The sequence below is a fragment of the Pteronotus mesoamericanus genome, unplaced genomic scaffold (genome assembly GCF_021234165.1).
Source record: "Pteronotus mesoamericanus isolate MK-2021 breed Mesoamerican mustached bat unplaced genomic scaffold, CSHL_Meso_final contig_20, whole genome shotgun sequence".
In the NCBI taxonomy this organism is placed as follows: Eukaryota; Metazoa; Chordata; class Mammalia; order Chiroptera; family Mormoopidae; genus Pteronotus; species Pteronotus mesoamericanus.
The window spans coordinates 2,479,008-2,490,576 of NW_026555085.1; the positions used below are offsets into that span (position 1 = coordinate 2,479,008).

At 55.3% G+C, this 11,569-nt stretch overlaps 3 protein-coding genes across 4 annotated transcripts; 1 reads left to right on the forward strand and 2 right to left on the reverse strand.

Annotated features, from left to right (window-relative positions):
* The first annotated feature begins 340 nt into the window (after nucleotides 1–340).
* On the forward strand, nucleotides 341–2,647 carry RNF5 (ring finger protein 5). 2 transcript variants are annotated; one of them, XM_054569159.1, is made up of 6 exons: nucleotides 341–531; nucleotides 1,378–1,396; nucleotides 1,492–1,604; nucleotides 1,712–1,766; nucleotides 1,843–1,960; nucleotides 2,067–2,647. In XM_054569159.1, exons 1-6 carry the CDS (start codon nucleotides 395–397, stop codon nucleotides 2,162–2,164), a joined length of 540 nt encoding a protein of 179 aa, XP_054425134.1. In that variant the 5' UTR covers nucleotides 341–394; the 3' UTR covers nucleotides 2,165–2,647. The 2 variants fall into 2 exon arrangements, with proteins under 2 accessions (XP_054425134.1, XP_054425135.1); XM_054569160.1 differs by lacking the exon at nucleotides 1,378–1,396 and having other exon boundaries at nucleotides 397–531.
* Nucleotides 2,648–2,774: 127 nt separating this feature from the next.
* On the reverse strand, nucleotides 2,775–5,739 carry AGER (advanced glycosylation end-product specific receptor). Its single transcript, XM_054569158.1, has 11 exons — nucleotides 5,568–5,739; nucleotides 5,306–5,412; nucleotides 5,018–5,210; nucleotides 4,774–4,838; nucleotides 4,573–4,660; nucleotides 4,289–4,483; nucleotides 4,057–4,193; nucleotides 3,707–3,848; nucleotides 3,431–3,457; nucleotides 3,184–3,310; nucleotides 2,775–3,077 (listed from the first exon to the last, which is right to left on the reverse strand). Exons 1-11 carry the CDS (start codon nucleotides 5,617–5,619, stop codon nucleotides 2,978–2,980), a joined length of 1,233 nt encoding a protein of 410 aa, XP_054425133.1. The 5' UTR covers nucleotides 5,620–5,739; the 3' UTR covers nucleotides 2,775–2,977.
* Nucleotides 5,740–6,113: 374 nt separating this feature from the next.
* Nucleotides 6,114–10,975, reverse strand: PBX2 (PBX homeobox 2). The gene is made up of 9 exons (XM_054569161.1): nucleotides 10,755–10,975; nucleotides 9,803–9,876; nucleotides 9,335–9,582; nucleotides 9,051–9,241; nucleotides 8,743–8,878; nucleotides 8,481–8,634; nucleotides 8,028–8,116; nucleotides 7,839–7,925; nucleotides 6,114–7,720 (listed from the first exon to the last, which is right to left on the reverse strand). The coding sequence occupies exons 1-9, from the start codon at nucleotides 10,973–10,975 to the stop codon at nucleotides 7,628–7,630; spliced, it is 1,293 nt and encodes a 430-aa protein (XP_054425136.1). The 3' UTR covers nucleotides 6,114–7,627.
* Nucleotides 10,976–11,569: the final 594 nt, after the last annotated feature.

An 11,569-nucleotide genomic window follows, 5' to 3' on the forward strand; every position in this document is an offset into this window, starting at 1 on the left:
GTTTATATGGGCGAGGTCTATGTGGTTCCGAACCAATTGCTTCTGGCCTTTGGATATCAGTGACAGCTACCCAGACGAATAAAGCCTTCCCTGTCCCGGCGACAGGACGTATGGCGTTGTTACCAGTTTGCCACTGCATACTGATTGCGACTATATAAACCAATAATCATTGTGCAAAGGGCAGGATCACGCAAACCTTTCACCTTCAGTCCCTGGACCAATCCTTTCTTTTGAATCCTGTGTGATTGGCAGGCATTCAGACCAATCGTGATTAAAAAAACCTTGAGGCCTCCCCAACGATCGTGAGCAGGAGGCGGTTTCTTGTTTGTTGGGGCTTGTATAATGTGTGTGGGGGGGGATTAAGGGGTACGCGGGGAGCGAAAGTGAACTGGCCATGGCAGCCCCGGAGGAGGACGGGGGCCCCGAAGGGACAAACCGCGAGCGGGGCGGGGCGAGCGCGACCTTCGAATGTAATATATGTCTGGAGACTGCTCGGGAAGCTGTGATCAGTGTGTGTGGCCACCTGTACTGGTGAGAATCGGGAAGGGGGTGAAAGGAGTGGGGCTCACCTCCTCTATACGGGGGAGGCTGGGGCAGGGGGATCCTACAATTGAACCCCGAGGAGGGGACAGACGTCTTTTGGGGTACGTGTGGGTGGAAGGGTCACGTCTGTACAGATGAAACCTGTGGAAAGGAGAGGCATAAAAGGTGTGTTAAGAGGAAGTGGAATGGGAGGGTGGGCACCGCACATCTGTACAGGTGAGACTGAGCCACCTGTACAGATACCCCAGAGAGGAGAGGGGTCTTAGCTATGTAGGTGGAAGCGGATTAGACTCAGAGAATAGGGAAGGCATTAGTTGAGCGGGGGAGACCTGGAACGTGGGATCACATTCAGCTGAGGTATGGCAGGGTGTGGTATGCCCTGGTGACAAGGGCACTTGGAGGGACAGGCTTGAGAGTTTAAAGGATTGTGGCAATAGGGACTTTATTGGGCCTGGAAGAGAGGAAAACAAGTAGTGGGGAAGGGTGCTAGTTACGGGGGTTTGGTTTGAGAGTAATGGGGGCAAGGATAACTGGAAAGGGGTGATTGCAGAGAATTGAAAATTAAGTCAGAAGGAGAAAGGAGGGTGTGTGTGTGTGTGTGTGTGTGTGTGTGTGTGTGTTTTGGGGAGAGGAGAGGGTTGAGCATTTTGAGGATGGTTGAAGCTTGAGATCAGAAAAGCAGGAAGACTAAGTTGGCATAGTAGAGGTGGTAGAAAATATGAAAAGAAACAGCTGGTAATGCCTGGGGATTGAGAGTGGGATCTGAGGATGGGTCTCTGTCCCTCTTTCCTGTAGCTAGTTTGACCTTTTTCTCCCCCCTCCCCCCCCATCCAGTTGGCCCTGTCTTCATCAGGTGCGTACTCAGAGGAGATGAAGAGGGAAATGGGGGAGGTCTGAGGAGCTGGAAGACCCTGCTGTGTATTGGAAACCACTTCATTTTTCCCCCAGTGGCTGGAGACGCGGCCAGAGCGGCAAGAGTGCCCAGTGTGTAAAGCTGGGATTAGCAGAGAAAAGGTTGTCCCCCTTTATGGGCGAGGGAGTCAGAAGCCCCAGGATCCCAGGTGAGAGAGGGAGGGGTGCTGAGGAAGGTGGAAGATGTCCTGTCTGGGGGGAGGGGTGTGGAAGTGGAGAGAACATTTCCTGTTGATTTCCCTCTTCTTTCCCTCAGATTGAAAACTCCACCTCGCCCCCAGGGCCAGCGACCAGCTCCAGAGGGCAGGGGGGTGAGTCTTGTCTGATTGTGTTCTTTCTTTGCTAAAGACTTGCCTAGCTCCACTCTGACTTTATCTGTTTCCTTAGGGATTCCAGCCGTTTGGCGATACTGGAGGCTTTCACTTCTCATTTGGTGTTGGTGCTTTTCCTTTTGGATTTTTCACCACTGTCTTCAATACCCATGCGCCATTCCACCAGGGTGCAGGTAAGAGCCTTCCCTCAGCCCCTACCAGGGAGCCCCCTGAATTCCCTCAGGCCCCCTCCTGGCTCTGGAGTGAATGCTTCTGCCACAGCTTTCCTTTCTCCTACAGGTGTGGATCTGGGACAGGGTCACCCGGCCTCCAGCTGGCAGGACTCCCTCTTCCTGTTTCTTGCTATCTTCTTCTTTTTCTGGCTGCTCAGTATTTGAGCTGTGTGTCTCCTTTCTGCCCACCTCCAGCCAGTGGAGAATCAGTATTTGGGGTCCCTGCTGACCCTTCCTTACTCCTGGGCCCTCCCCACAACCCCTCCATTTCTGTTGGCTAAGGCCAACCATGGCCACCTTCCAGGAGTGTGTGGGGAGGAGTGACATCTGTCTGTGCATAGGACGGGAGAAGCATCTGCTCTGAGCTGCGTACTCTTACCCAGTAGCAGCGTATCCCAGCTCTGGGAGAGGGGAATGGACTGAAGAGAAGGTCTTTCTCCTCTCTCTTCATCCTTTGCTTTTCCCTACATTTCCTGATTTGATGCTGAAAGGTGGGCAAGGCTCCCTCTGACTCTCCTCCACTTCCCCCTTGTTGATTTAATTTAATTTTTCTCTCCCCAATGTCTAATATGGGTTCTGATTTTAAATGCTTCTCTTCCATCACTACCCCCTTCATTACAAATTCAATAAACAAGGTGAGATGTACTGACGGGAGCTCTGCCCACCTTTGTCCTTCCCGGCTTCCTTTCCACACAGGAACATCTCCCCACTTTGAGTAGACGTTTGGTGTGGTAAGGGGAAGTGTGCCGGTGAGTACCTCTCCTTCAGGGCTCTCAGGGGTGCAGGGAGTGAGGGCATCACACAAAGGACAAAAGGGGCAAGATAGGAGTTTACTCATCATTATTCATGGGAAACTCTGGTTGTGGAAGAAAATTTGGCAAGGTGGGTGGAGGTTACACAAGGGAGAACTGGTCTGGGGCCAAAACAGTGTGGGGAAAAGAAAAGGGAGCTTGAGGGATGGGGGTTGCTGTGGGCTCCTCAAGGCCTTCCTGCACTGCTCTCAGCTGCCTCGGGCTCCTCCAGCTGATTCAGCTCTGCACGCTCTTCCTCCTCCTCCTCCTGGTTTTCTGGGGCCTTCCTGGGGAGGAAGATTGGGGAGAATTCTGCACAGGAGTCCTAACATTTCCCCTACACCTCTCCTTACTGCCCGGAAGCCCCAAGTCTGAGGTGTTTGGTTTACTCACCGCTCCACTCCTTGGCGTTGCCGCCTTTGCCACACGATGACCCCAATGAACAGGGCTGCCGCGCCCAGGCCTCCGAGGATTCCCAGGGCCAGGGCTAGAGTTCCCAGTCCAGGCCCTCCCACAGAGCCTGCAGGGAAATAGGGAGGATTGAGGACACAGCCCCATCGCTCATGACTCCTTTTTCGTTGACCATTTCTCCAGTCATACTGGGGTCTGTCTGCTCCTCTGACCTTATCCAACTCCTTACCTGCAGTTGGCCCCTCCTCTCCTGTTTCTGTAAGACAAAGTCAGAGCAAGTCAGAAAGGAAGGCTGCAGGTTGGGAGAGGGCTGTTTAGTGGGAGCCCCAGTGAAGTCTTCCATTAGCTCAGAGTGGAAAGGGGCAGGCTGGGCTGCTTCCTTGGTAGGATTTGGTTGGGGCAGCTGAGGCCTGGGTGTGGGTGAACTGAGGGTAGGGTTGGGTGGCTCTTAGGAACAGTGCCAGGAGCCTGACACAGGGCCCCTGGGTGTAGGGCAAGGTCTCACCGATGATGCTGATGCTGACAGCACGGCTTTCCTGGGGCCTACGGCTGGGATGGGTGGCCACACAGCTATAGGTTCCTTGATCCTGAGGCCTTACCTCAGGGAGGAGCAGCACTGGGCTGGGGGGATGGGGAAGGGGAGTGCCCTGGGTGGGGGAAGGGGAACAGGAGGCTGTTTATAACCTCTGTCCATATATCCCATACTCCTCCATACTCCTGTCTTTGTCTCCACAACCCCAGGTGCCCTGTCTTCCTCCCCAGCTCCTCGCCTCCCTCTCTCTCCAGGAGCTCCCTTCCCCCCAGTTACCAATTATGTATCTCTCTATCTCCCAGCCCCCTTTCTGGGTCACTCACATCCTTGATCCAGTGGATTTGTGGAGGGGGCTCGGTGGGAAATTCACAGGTCAGGGTCACAGTACCACCAAGAGCTACTGCTCCACCTTCCGGCTCCACCACCAACTGGACTTCCTCCAGAGGCACAGGCTCTGGGGCTGGGAAGGAACACGAGGCTGAGAGTTACACCTGTGTGTGATCCCAGTGGCCACACTTTCAGAATGTACTCACCCGAGCTTGGAGCCCTCCCCACCTCTGTGCTCGCCCCAGACACTGGGCTGGATGGGGGCTGTGTGCAGGGCTCGTCGTCGGGGAAGGCTAGGGCTGAAGCTACAGGAGAAGGTAGGGTGGGATGCTCTGCCCCGGGCTGGCGTCACCTTCAGCTCCGACTGGAGTGTGAAAAGCCCTGTCTCAGGGTGTCTCCTGATCTCTTCCTTCACAGACACTCCTATGGTGGAGGAAAGGGAAGGCATGGTATCCCAAGGTGTGTGGGAGAGGGACCAGGGAAAAGGCAGTAGAAGGGACCTTGGGACTCACTTTGGCCATCAGGTATCAGAGGTCTCCCATCTAAGTGCCAGCGAAGAGTCCCTGCAGGGTAGCCCCCCTCAGACACACAAGTCCCGACCTGGGGAAAGAGTGACCTCATCATCTTTGAAAATGAGAGACTCCATACACATAGACCCAGCTACACCCCTCCCATTCTCAGGGTCACTTTCTACTCCCCATTTCTTCCACTACCTTACTGGGAACACCAGCCTGGAGTTCAGAAGCAGGATCAACAATTTCTGGCTTCCCAGGAATCTCTGAAGGAGGGGAAATGCCAATCAGATGCTGGGGCTTTGAAGATTCTCACACCCCCAGTGTGGGAATGGGGCAGCCAGAGTCGGAGGTCTACACACCAGGGCCACAGTGTCAAGGGCTGGGGTTAAAGGCTTTTCCTTAAGTGAGAAGTGGGCCTTGGGGAAGTCCCTGGAACTCTTACGGTAGACTCGGACTTGGTAGTTGGACTTGGTCTCCTTTCCTTTCCGGCTCATTGCCCGGCACTGGAAAGTCCCCTCATCCTGGATCCCGATGGCCGGCAGGAGGAGGGAGCCATTGGGGAGGACTCGAGCCACGCTATCCCAGGGGTCTCCCTGGGGAGACAGGACCTTCCAAGCTTCTGTCCGGCCTGTGTTCTGGGGACAGAGAAGAGGGGCTAAAGAGTGCAGGCTCTTTGAGGAAGGGCTCCTGAGGCAGGGAGGTAGGGGGGCTACGAAGGAACCCCACTTACCAGTTTCCATTCCAGCTGCTGGGGTGGTTTCCTGGGAGCACCCTTACAGTTCAGCACCAGTGGCTTCCCAATCCGGACTGTGAGATTTTGACCACCTACCACTGTCCCTGGGAGACAGCACCAAGGTGGAGGGGCCAGAAGGAAGAAGGGGCTGAGAAAACTAGCACAGGGTGGGCAAGGGAGCTGGAAGAGCAGTGCCCAGGTTCTAGGAAGGTTCTGGGGAGGGGACAGTGCCTTCCACAGGTGTGGGGGAGTGGCTCACCCCACAGACTTAGGACCAGCATCCAGGCTCCAGCTGTTCCCCTTGCTGCCATCCTTTCTCCCGTCCAGACTCCTGGCTCTGCCTGCCTCTCACTGATGCGGGCACAGCCCTAGGTGGGGCCGTACCCTTTCCCCTGCCCCCACCTCCCCGTCCTGTCCTGGCACAGGGAATGCTAGGAATTCATGACTCTCGGACAAGAGTCCTTCAAGTACTAGGAGAAACAATTGTCACCCCACCCCTGGGCTATGCCACATCCATGGGGGTGGGGAGTGCACTTCCTAGTAGGGTCTCTCATACCCTTAGGACCCCCAACCTGTTCTATCAGTCAGCCACCACAGGAGCCCCACCTGAGGAAGCAAGGTTGCCAGGCAACAGGGTCAGGCCAGGCTGTTTCCCATGGAAAGGAGGCAAAGCTGAAACATGGGGCCTCGGTGCTGAACACAAGGCTGGGGGACTTTGGGGAAACTCTTTCGGGGCCATACGAGAGGAAGGTATTTTCCTGGGGTTCCTCGTGTTTTTGAAAATAATTCTCAACTAAACCCGGGGAAAAAGAAATTTCTTTATTTAAAACTGATTTTTTTTCTGTGAAACTACAAGTTTACAAGTGAGGTGAAAACTGCCCATGCCCCTGCCTCCCCCCGCCACCCCCACCCATCACAATCCCAACCTGCGCTCAGTCCTGCCCGGATCTTTGACGGGTGGGCTTCATGGTGACAGTCTTGTGAAATCATGATGTTTGAGGGCTTCAGGGCCAAGGACGGGGCCCCAGTGATTTTACTTTCCCCCATACCCGGGTTTTTGCAACCTCCCTCCTCTCCCTACCCTCATGATTTTGGACTGAGGGGAAAAAAGATACCTAATTTCTGGGGAAATTGAGGGAGATACATACACAAGGACCTTTACCCATACTTATTTCAGAATAACCCCCTCCTCATTCTTCCCCTCCAACCTGCAAATAGTAGTTTAAAAAAAAAATTAAAGATGTCACGGGAAGGTGGCATTTTTCTCAAAATTACTGCAACCAGCCCTGCCCAAGAGTTGTGGGAAGAGGGAGGAGGATAGGCCAGCCACAAGCCCCAACAGCCTCCACACCGAATGCAGTGGGCAGCTGCCCGAGCAAGCAGAGAATCCTGGGATTTACAAGCAAAGGAGGATACCGAGGTTGATTTTAGGGGGATAGGCTTGGTGCCCTGCTAAATGTACTTCCCGATGGACAGGACTGGAGCCAGGTGGGCCTCTTCACCAGTCATGTGTGTTCCCCTTTCTCTTATCATGACCCCTTTGGCTATCACCCCTAATATGAGAAAGCGAGAAATTAAGAGAAAAATCAACATATTTATAAAAATATCTACTTCCCAAACTAAAATAAAAATTAAGAACCAGAACAAAAAACCCAAAAAAAGCAAACAAATAATGGATCCCAGGGTTTTTCTTTAAAAAAAAAATTTAACCCCAAAACCCAGTCAGCAATTCCCTAAAGTAGCAGAAACTCCCTCCGAGGTAGATATCTGAGTCAGACACTCTTGTCCACCGAGCTATTCTATTGGTTTAAGATGAGCTGCATATGAGGTAATAAAGCCGTCTGGAGGGGCAGGGCGTGGGAGGCAAGGGGGCATGGCCCAGGTCCTCTGTTCAGAAGTTGTGTCCCCATTTTTGGCACCTCTGGTAGGTAGGGCAAGTCTGGTGTTCTCCATAGATCCCAGAGCAGATAAGGGGTGGGGGAGGGAGAGTGGGTGAAACTAGACAGAGAGGGAGAGAATATAGTTGTGTATGCGTGTATGAGAGAGAAAGGGATCTGAAAAATAGAATTCTGGATGTGTGTGTAAAAAATGGGTAAAGACTGAAAAAAAAAAGGAAAAAAGGGAGAGACAGACCCCATTTTCCCCTTAGTGGATCCCATTCTCCTTGCCATGTACGCAACACCCCCAGCACTGAGTCTGGTGAGGGAGGGGACAACCCCATTTGCCCTTCTCTGCCTTGTGCTTCTGTGTCTGGGGTCTGTCCTCCGGATGCCTTCATCCTCTTGTGAGCCCCCACCCCTGTGGCCCTGAGGGGTGAGATCAGTTGGAAGTGTCAGAATGAACGCTCCCTGGTTCCTCTGTTGGGGATGTCACTGAGGACGGGGTCACAGCCTCCTGCCAGCCGCCATTAGCCTGGAAAAAGACAGTTGGGGTAGGGCTCTGAAACCTAGTGTAGGGGACAACACTGCCAGGGGACAGGCCCTCCTGTCCGGGTGAGAGATGGAGAGGGGGCCTGCAGGGATCCACTCACCCTCATTTCCCGAGGGCTGTACATCTGGCCTCCCCCAAGGTTATCCCCATAGCCCCCTGGCCCCATTGAGTGTCGGAGTGATTCCACCTGTGGGCATCAAGGAGAGTATGACACAGTGAGAAAAACAATTTCCTGGAGGGAAAACCACATCTGGGAAAATCCTACTCAAGGGTATATGGGCCATCTGACCTGGGAAGCAGAGTACGAATCTCCGTTGAGCCCAGGCACCCCCAGAAACATGTCTCCGGATCCTGAGAGACTGAAAGAGCCTCCAGAGCCTTGGGAGAACAGAGGGGGAATTGGGAAACGTGTAACAGCCTGTGATGGTAGACGGAAGACACACCATAACTCTGTTTCCAAAGAGCCCTCTGAACTAGCTCTGTGGGAGTGCGCCAGTATGCACAAATTATCCACATGACAACAACGCAAAACTCAGAAGGATCAGCATGTTTCCGAGCCTCCCCTGGCCACTTGCTAGAAGAAAGGCAAGATGTAACTTGGCTGGAGTAGCCTCCTCACCCCATCTCAGCCATGTCTTTCCTACCCCCAAAAGTCCCCACTCTATAATCCTCCCTAGATAGGAAGTGGAAACAAAAATAGGAAGTATGCAAAACAGCCAGCCAGTGTGGCAGCAGGCTCTACCTGCAGAGGAAGGGGGTGTTGGGGAGCTGGCACGGCTGTGGCCTCCCTGGGTGACTGACACGGCAGTCTTGACGGCATAGATATTTGCCTCCTCTTGGAACTTTCCAATATTTTTCTTATAGCGAATCCGCTTGTTGCCAAACCAGTTGGAGACCTATGAGGTGGTGGACAGAAAGGAGGGTCAGTTGGAAACCTTTCCCTCTGTATGACCATCAGTCAATAGGATTGAAGAGGTTTTTGCCAGAAAACTCCTCCCCAATACCTGAGAGACAGTGATTCCACACTTCTTGGCAAGCTCCTCCTTAGCTTCCTCACTAGGATATGGATTACTCAGGTGGGAGTAGAAATACTCATTTAGGACCTCAGTGGCCTGTTTGCTGAAGTTCCGGCGTTTTCGTCTACAGAGGGGGAGTAGGGTGGTGAGGAGGACATTGCCGTCCCAGCAGGGCTTCCATGTTGCCTAACTCCAGAGGGCGCCATTGTCGTGGAGTTCAGTGTAGTGCAAACCCAGGGACTTGGAGAATGGGAAGGAGCCCAGTGCTGGGGCAGGCCCTGGCCCCAGGGCCCCACCTGGCATCCAGGAATCGGGAACGCAGGATCATAACGGCCTCGCAGGTGCTCTGCTTGAGCTGCATCTGGATGGCACTGAACTTTCGATGGATGATGCTCACCATACGCTCCATCTCCTTGGGTGCCACCGGCCGAGTGCGGCTCTGCTCCCTCAACAGGTTCATGACGTGCGTAGTGAACTCATTACATGCCTGCGGTGGGGGCCAGAGGGCTGTGAGGAGGGGCCCTTTGGTCTAAGGATTTCCCCCAAGGAATCCCCACCCACTCCAGGCTCCTCTCCTCACCTGCTCATACTTCTCCAGCTCCGAGTGGTAGATATGGCGAATCTGAGCAAGTTTGCTGCGATAGTCCGAGTGTTCGATGGAGTTGTCAGGGGACATGCCGCCCCCGGAAGCTGCAGCGGCTGCAGCTGCTGCCGCTGAGCCCCCCCCTTTCTCAGGCCCAGCCACACCCTCTGCTAGAAGCATATTGTCCAAGCGCATCAGCTGGGGGTCCACTGGCTCCTCCTCCTGGGAGCTTCGAATGCTGAGGCCTAGTACGTGGGCGAGTGGACTTAGGGACCCCCACACCCAGTTCTCAGCCCTCCAGGTGCCTCCTGGAGACCCAAATTTCTTTGGTTCCCTCCCCAGTCCCTCCAGCAACCTCCCTGACCCCCACTTTTCTCAGGTCCCCAAGTTGCCAAACTCTTGGCCTGTGTTTATAGTGAACAGGGTTCCATCCCAGGAATTGAGGAATCAGGAGGACCCACATACCCGTTTTCTCCTTGATTTCACACAGGACGCTAAAGAGAGCAGGCTTCATTCGGTGGCAGTTTAGGGCATGTTTCCTTGGGAGGGACAGGAGAGAAAAGTTGTGCTACAGCAACAGGCAGGTGGGGACCATGAGGGTGGGGAGCCTGGGAACAAGGAAGGTAAAAAAGTGGGGCTGGGGGAGGAATGGAGTTGGGGGCTCTTGGGAAAAGATCAGCTCTGAGAGCATTGGGATAAGGGGAAGCTGCTTGGCTCCAGGCCACAGAGGGAAGATGGAGGCAGCAGGCTAATGGCCCCTGTGGGCAGGCTGGGGGCTGGTCTAGAAGGACGGTCTAGAGGGGGACTTTGGGGCTGACGGCAGACATGAGGGTGACGAGGTAGATTTCAGAAGAGAGATGGAGACTGTGGAGAAGAGTCAACAGCTTGAGGTGCCAGAGAGGGATTAGGGTGCCAAGCTAAAGTAGGGAGATCAGTAGCGATGTGTGTGGAGGGTCCTGGGACTGAGCAGGACTGAAGAAAGGGTGAGGACCCTTGCCGGCTGGGCCATGGTAGAGAGGAGAGGTAGGAACGCTGGGGAGAGGTGTGGAGGTCCCCAGGTCTGCAGAGAAGGGGGTGGGCAGGGTGAAGAGTTATGGGAGAAGGCAGCATAGCCCTTTCTTAGTCCATGAGCCGGAAGGGGGCTGTAAAGATGAAAGGCTGTTCCCAGGGGAGTGTGGGGGTCAGTCAGAGGTTAGGACAGGGGGATGAGACCACCTGGGGTTCCCATCTTTTAAGGTTTCAGGGCCTGGGGGTGCAGGAAGGTTATCTCGGGGCTTCCGGGAGTAAGGAGAAAAGAGAGCTGTAGAATCCTGGAGAGGTCCAGGAGTTGGGGGTGGGGGGGCTCCCAGAAGACTCAAGAGCTTGTGAATGGGGCTTCTGCTGGGTCTGTGTGGGGTCCCGGGGTGGGGGCACTCACTTGGCCTGGGCCTCGTCCAGGCTCTGGTCGGTGATGGTCATTATCTGCTGCAGAATGTCCCCGATGTCTTGCTTCCCTCGGCCTCCCGGGACCCCCCCGCTACCCCCACTGGGGTCTCCGCCACCGGGAGGCTCGCCAGGGCCCCCAGGCTCCCCACCCACCAATCCCAGGCCCCCCCGGCCCCCGCCTGGAGGGGGCGGCCCCAGCAGACGCTCGTCCATAGTTGGGGGGGGCCTGAGGCCCCCTCCCTTCTCCGCCCCTCCCCCCGCCTGGTTACTCCCCACCCCCCAACTCGCTAGGGCCGCTGCGCCCTCTGCCCCAACCCCCGCCTGTCTCCCCCTCTCTCGGCTCTCCTGAGGGTTCACCCCGGCCCTGAAGGAAGACCTAGGGTACCCGCTGGGCCCCCCACAGGAGACCCCGGCCCCCGGCGGCGGAGAAAATGGAGCCGGAGAGAGAGAGGAGGCCCAAGCGGGGGTGTGTGTAAGAGAGAGGGAGGAGGGAGGAGGCAGAAGGGGGGGAGCGAGGGAGGGAGGCTGGGGGAGGGGAGGCGGGGAGGAAGAGGAGGGGAGAAGAGAGGAGAAACTGGGAGGAGCTCGGGGCGGAGAGAGACTGGGAGGAACTGAGAACGAGTGGAGGAAGGGAGAAGGAAAAGGGGATGCGGGGAGGATACTGGCCCATCGGAGAAAACAAGGGAAGGCCGGGGGGCTGGACTTCTGCAGCCTGGGCCCGGGACGTTTGGGGCGGAGGTCCTGATACCAGGGTTCTGAATCAGGGACCTAGGTGGTCTGAGCTGTGGCTGCTGGAATGCCTGGGTT